This window comes from Aspergillus piperis (genome assembly GCF_003184755.1).
Source record: "Aspergillus piperis CBS 112811 unplaced genomic scaffold BO85scaffold_34, whole genome shotgun sequence".
Taxonomy (NCBI): domain Eukaryota; kingdom Fungi; phylum Ascomycota; class Eurotiomycetes; order Eurotiales; family Aspergillaceae; genus Aspergillus; species Aspergillus piperis.
In genome coordinates, this window is record NW_020291624.1 from 165670 (window position 1) to 171669 (window position 6000).

Sequence of the window (6000 nt, forward strand, 5' to 3'; positions counted from 1 at the left end):
CTCTCCTCCCCCCCTTTCAACCCCAGAAATAGTAAAGTAGCATAGATAGGATCCTGGATCCTGTAGTTTGGTATTTTCCAGATGGCTGGGGGGGTTTTGCGGTTTTCGAGTCTTGGCTGACGTGGGTTGTTGTTGTGTTTTTGTTTTGCATACCGACCCTGTCTTGCCTTGCCTTGCTGCCCCAGGTTCAAGTTCAGGCCTACTAAGTTAAGTTCCCCTTAATCCCTGTAATAATACCGGGCAACGGTGAGAATCCCCCGGAATTCTGATCACCATGGACTGCATCCGGATGGTGATGTATGATTTGGGGGCGGTTGGGTGGTGCACGGGCTGTACACAGTACTAATTGCGTATGTATGCTAATCTAACTCATTACTCGAGGAGTTAGCTAATGGTAGTTACCAGTTCAGCCATAGTAGTAGTAGTACCTAACAATGGTAGCATAATCGGGAATAGCATCATCATAATCATCATCATCACCCATTACTACTACTGTACTCAACATGGGGTAACCTTCCCATTCGTCAGGAACATACCCCGACGGCGAAATTTCCCCCGTGAGGGAATCTCCCTATGCCCTATCCATCCAGAATCATCCTTCCCTAGGACACTACCTATCTAAGTAACTTAACCACCCAAACCGCGGAAACCGCTCAATCGGCCCCGTCGGGCGAGGCGAAACCAACCACCCACCCCCATCCCTTAACTAACCTCACTAACCAACCTAAGTAACTAACTTAAACCCCGGTGTACCTAAGTAAGTAGCACCGGAACTATCATATCATATCTGAATTAGGTATAACTCATCCTTCTCCTCTCCATCATTCATTCATTTCGAACTCCGGAATTAAACTTCGGGCTTCTGTTGGCCTGCTTGCTTTGCTTTGCTTTGGCCCTAGGGTAGGTGAGTGAGCGTCACGGTGAGAGAATGCAGTAGATGAAGCGGGATTACCCTCCGTAAGTTAGTGATGATGCTACAGTAAACTTGCATGTGGTTTTGAGTTAATTTTTATGGTAAAAGTTAGAGGTAAGAGTAGAGTGTTATTCTATTTCCCCGCGGCTGATCAGTTCAGCTCAGCTCAGCCCAGTTAGACCTTACCCTAGTCATTGATACAGGTAGATAGATACATGGATAGATAGTGTGTGATTTAAGTGATGATGTTCAGGTCATCGGAGCAAAAGTGAAAGGAAAACAGGATGAATCCGATCCGCGTGAAAGGGAAAAAAAAAAAAATCTCACTGACCCCATGCCCATGCCATGCCATGGTTTCGTCTTGCATGTGTACGGTCGCCTTTTCAGAGCTCTCTCATGTTAGGTTGGAAATGGATGAATGGCTGGATGGATGGATGGTACGGCAACCATAATGTGATGTGATGGATGAATGGGGCGCGAGGCCGCCCGCCCGATGAAATACTTTACCCTACGGGAGATGCAGTAAGTGTAGTATTCTGCAGGTATGGTTGGGCGGATGGGATTTCTCGTCCTCCTCCACAAACATCATCGGATTTTATCCCGCCCGCATCTGGGGTTGGATGGATGGATGGATGAATGGATATGCGTTATTTGGTTCAGGGCTTTCTCTTTCGTTCGGACTTGGGTGGGAGCTGAGTGCGGGCGGTATCGATCGAGACCCGGTCGGGATGACGGTGAATCCCCATCCCCATCATCCTACTGCTACTACTCAGCACGGAGTAAGTTGGGTGGCTTAAAGTTGAACCCTTTTTACATTCCGAAGCTTTTTTTGTGTTTGTTTGGAATAAGCAAATAGGTTCTATCGTCCGAGTAGTTAGAAGATTACTACATAGTACTGTGTATATTCATCCCACTGATCTTCATATGGTATATAATAGATGGGGAGTGAGGTAAGGCTGTATATTACAATAGAGTGGTCAATCTCGAGCCTCAAATTGACGGGATATATATTATGGAGATTTCAAGTAGTAGGGATCATCGAAGAAGAATACTACTAGTCGAACCCATCAACTCCGAGAGATGCTATTCTACAACTAGTAGAGCCAGCCAAGAACAATTATCGCCAATGTTACTCCGTAGATACCATACGCAGTTGCATCACTCTGAATCGCCCACGTAGCGTAGCGGAAAGCCGAACCTACTAAGAATATCTACGGCGTTGCTTGGAGATAAACTACTAAGTAACCCCCATCCGGATTCGGACAGCAGCAACTAACCAGCCCAACCACCGAAAAAGAATGTGGAGGAGGAGAAGGGCAGAACAAGAACAAGGATACCGTAACCCGACAACGGATCACCATCTTGGCAAAAACTACCGAAAGGGCCAAAAAACAAAATAGACACATTTAAGTATTACCTTGGGAGTGACTTGAGTCCAAGACAAGCCTTATGCGCGCTGAAAGCTTATGAAGTGCGGAGGAAGAAGTCACGAACATGGGAATTCCCTGTTTATCGGCGACACCATCATCGAACGGAAAAAAAAAGTCTAATAGCGAGAAGGCACTGGAAAACAACTGGAACAATCATCGATGGATTGGATGGATGGTTAGTTAGTATGTACGTTGTCAGGCGATCTGGGGCGCTGCGGCGGCGGCGGCGCGCGCAGCGCCCGGACGCGGGCTACGTGGTTGTGGATTAATGCCGTGCATGCATGCATATCTTTCTTTTCTCTTGTCAGACAAGCCATTTTCCAATAATCACAAGTACTATGCAGTTTTCTTCCTTCCTTTCGGGACTTCCGTGTGTATCCCTGAGGGAGATAGATTGCTTTTCCTGGGAATTCCGGAGAGATCCTGATTTGTCTGGGCTGAGCTGGGCTGATGGGAAAATGGCGCGTTTCTTTTTAGTAGTACTACTACTGCTAGTGGTTTGATTTGCTTTGCTTGACGGTATCGAATAGATAGATGGTCTGGGCTAACTACTCATTATCTGGAGAAGAAGCACGGGTAGAATCGGTAGGAGGAGGGAGAAAATTGGGCTGGCTGGTAAGGTTAAAATGATAGACGCAACCAGTTGCATCCATCTGGAAGGGAAAACGATGTAAAAATCTTGGTTCGCTGGGGTCGTGGCCATGCATGCATGCTTCCCACATCCTTCCAAGCCAACCTGTCAACCAGATGGCGTCGTAGAAAAAACGCCCAGGAAAAAATCGAAAATTGAAAATCGAAATCGAAATCGAATCGAGCAAGATTGGAAAAATGTCGCAACGTGCTCTGTACAATGGGCGGCGGCGGCAGCGGCAGCAGAAGCAGCAGCAGCAGCAGGGTTATCTGCGGAGACCATCTGGAACTGGGGTTTCGGTATGGTATGCGATCAGCCTTGGCCACAGATGAAGTCACCATATATACGAAAACGACCAATGCCCAGACGAGGCTATTATGGCTACTATTGTTGTATCATGAAACTATATTGCTGCGCTCATTTCAGTATTACTGCTGCTACTGCTGCTGCCAGACTTGGCTAATCAATAATGCGACGATAGCAGGGCCGAGAGTAAGGTAAGTAATCTTACTCACTTGATAGCAAGACCAGACCAATGATACGGGTCCCCCAGCAACAATGGGCGCAAATAATCCCAGACTGGAGTCCCGAGTACCTAGCCGGCGGAGTCGCATCCCGACGTCAACCAGTCAGACAAAAATGACGCTCTCCGATGGAGCCCATGGCTCCCCACGAGAGGAAATCGGATGAAACTCAATCAGGGCTAGATGCATGGGATTGGCGCACCGTAAATAAGGAGGGTGGAGAGCAGCACACCTTCCACTCCCCTCCCCCGTCGTCACACGCTCACAGGATGGGATGGTTGGAAAATGGTGGACGATCGACTCCAGGTTGGCATTAGTGCGAGATTGTGAGAAACAATCATCATCATAATAATAGCAATGCTAATATGAGAGGGACAGAGAGAGAGAGACTGAGCGAGAGAGGAAGAGAAGGAAGGGGGGGCGCCACAGCGAGGCGCGTGGGGACAAACTCGGGAAGTGCGTAGGCGGAAGATAACGAAGGGAGCGATTCGCAATGGTAATTGCATGGTAATAATAATTATTATTATGGGATGGGAATCAAATCATCCCATCCATTCATCCATCCATCCCACCGATAACAAATGATCGCACAGGAGAAATAATCCTGATGACATAATTCTGAATCTGAATAAGGGAAGGGGCAGCTGTTTACTTTCTGTGTATAGTGTGTACGGCTCATTCTGACCTAGATACCTACTTCCACTTTACTTTCCTACTAACCTTCTACGGGGCCGCGCATCGGGCGGGCAATGGAGTCAGTTCCCGAGTCGGCACGATCATCACCACCATGAATTCATCATCATTTTACTTGCTCTTCATTTCCTGGTGTGTCCCCTCCCTCCCCGAGACACGGTCAATCGGCACCAGGAATGGGAACTCAAAACGGATCGTCTGACAGCACCGACCACGGCCACCTACGACATGCGACGATGATGTCAGTTAATTCCGTAGACTGAAGAAAGAATCGAAAGAATCGAAGAAAACGTAGTCAATCGTAGGGAGTAAGTAGACTATCTATCTAGCTGAATTGTTTTGACCCTGCATGGCCGGAAATGGTATCATCCAAGTTCTTGGAACTCGCCCCTTGCGTTCCCGTTTGGCTCAGCTCGTGGTTCCAAGATCGGGTAGGACGGCCCTGGCTCTGCTACTCTGTGGCACAGGGAAACCAGTCATTCCAGCGCTTCACGATCGGAGTATTTCGCAGCAAGTAAAAGAGAGACGCTGATTCATCTCTTTAGTTGGTAGGTAAGTTAGTTAACTAGGTACTAGTTAGATAGTGTATGTATGTCTCGTCTGTAGCGGGCCTTGGTTTTCCTCAGATCATGTCCCTTTCATCCCTCTTGTGGGCAGAAGAAAAGAAGAAGGGCAACGATCATTTTCTGCAAGGGAACTACTGAAACTATGAAGTCCGATGTCATCGCTGTGCGCCAGGTGCTACGGAGTACACAGAAGGAATATGCCAATGATTAACACATAGAGGGTCTGATAGTGTGTATGTGTGTTATGTATGTATGTATTTGTCCCTTTCTTTCTGTCTCCTTCTATCTACCCTTTATTTTTTTTGGTTTCTTTTCTGTTGGTCTCGGCCAGACAATGCCGATTGACTTACCAACAAGCAATAGCATGATTGGGATGGGTTATTACTATTACTCTCATCAATTGCGAGGGTAAAAGGCGACGAGAAAAAATCGCGCATAGTAAAGAGAGCGAGAGTAGGGAAAGGATCAGGAAAATTAACGAGGGCCACCACCCGCACGCGGCAAAAAGGCCATTCACACGGTACAGTCCGTACGGTAAGGAATTATTTACCCAAGTGGAAAAAGAGAGCGCCCTGGGCTGGCCGAAAGGCCGACAGAGCCGTCCTCTGTCGGCTCTCGTACCCGTATCTTACCAGTAGCATACCTCAGGTCCATAGTGAGCTCCGAGGAAATAGAGACAAGCTCCTCCCGACCAGTGTATCGGGTGCGTACGGGGAGTCCTCATCCTTCTTGTTCTCCCCAGGATTTACGGTAGGGGAACGAGCGAGAGTGGAGGAGGGAGGGGAGAGGGGGGGCGAACTCGGCACAGCGCTGCCGGTCATGGAGCAGAGCAACAAGAAGCCATTCAGTAAGAGATCGAGACAAGACTGACTGGTAAAGGCGAACGGCGTAAGATGCCGTATCATTGGGTGACCGTCTGGGAATAGTCAGAGTTTTTCCACGGCCCAGACTAGGCTCGATCCGGGAGGTGGGATCCACTTGGCAAACTGGGCTGGGCAACCCAGACAAGGTAATGGAAGCGGGAAAATGAAAAACAAAAAAAAAATAATCATCTGAAATTCACTCGGCACTAGCGATGCGTCGGGTTAAGCAGAAAAATGTGTGTGCGTGGGAGGCAAAAAGCGGGTCCCAGTCACAACCTTACCTTACCAGGGACAGCGAACTTTCGATCAAGTGGCTACTGCTGCTCCCGGCCAAGACTAGACCGAGTTGGAGAAAATTAAATGAAGTAAAAAAGAAAATG

General features: G+C 48.1%; 2 protein-coding genes across 2 annotated transcripts; both read left to right on the forward strand.

Annotated features, from left to right (window-relative positions):
• The first annotated feature begins 3390 nt into the window (after positions 1-3390).
• BO85DRAFT_454251 (uncharacterized protein) lies at positions 3391-3900 on the forward strand. Its single transcript, XM_025661238.1, has 2 exons — positions 3391-3824; positions 3877-3900. The coding sequence occupies exon 1, from the start codon at positions 3636-3638 to the stop codon at positions 3813-3815; it is 180 nt and encodes a 59-aa protein (XP_025510118.1). The 5' UTR covers positions 3391-3635; the 3' UTR covers positions 3816-3824; positions 3877-3900.
• A 650-nt stretch (positions 3901-4550) lies between these two features.
• Positions 4551-4709, forward strand: BO85DRAFT_454253 (uncharacterized protein; the record flags this gene model as incomplete). The annotated part of the gene is made up of 1 exon (XM_025661239.1): positions 4551-4709. One exon carries the CDS (start codon positions 4551-4553, stop codon positions 4707-4709), a length of 159 nt encoding a protein of 52 aa, XP_025510119.1.
• Between the last annotated feature and the right edge of the window lie 1291 nt (positions 4710-6000).

Excerpts from the sequence above, each read along its gene's own strand:
- BO85DRAFT_454251 (XM_025661238.1), top strand. The coding sequence starts at position 3,636 with ATGGCTCCCCACGAGAGGAAATCGGATGAAACTCAATCAGGGCTAGAT.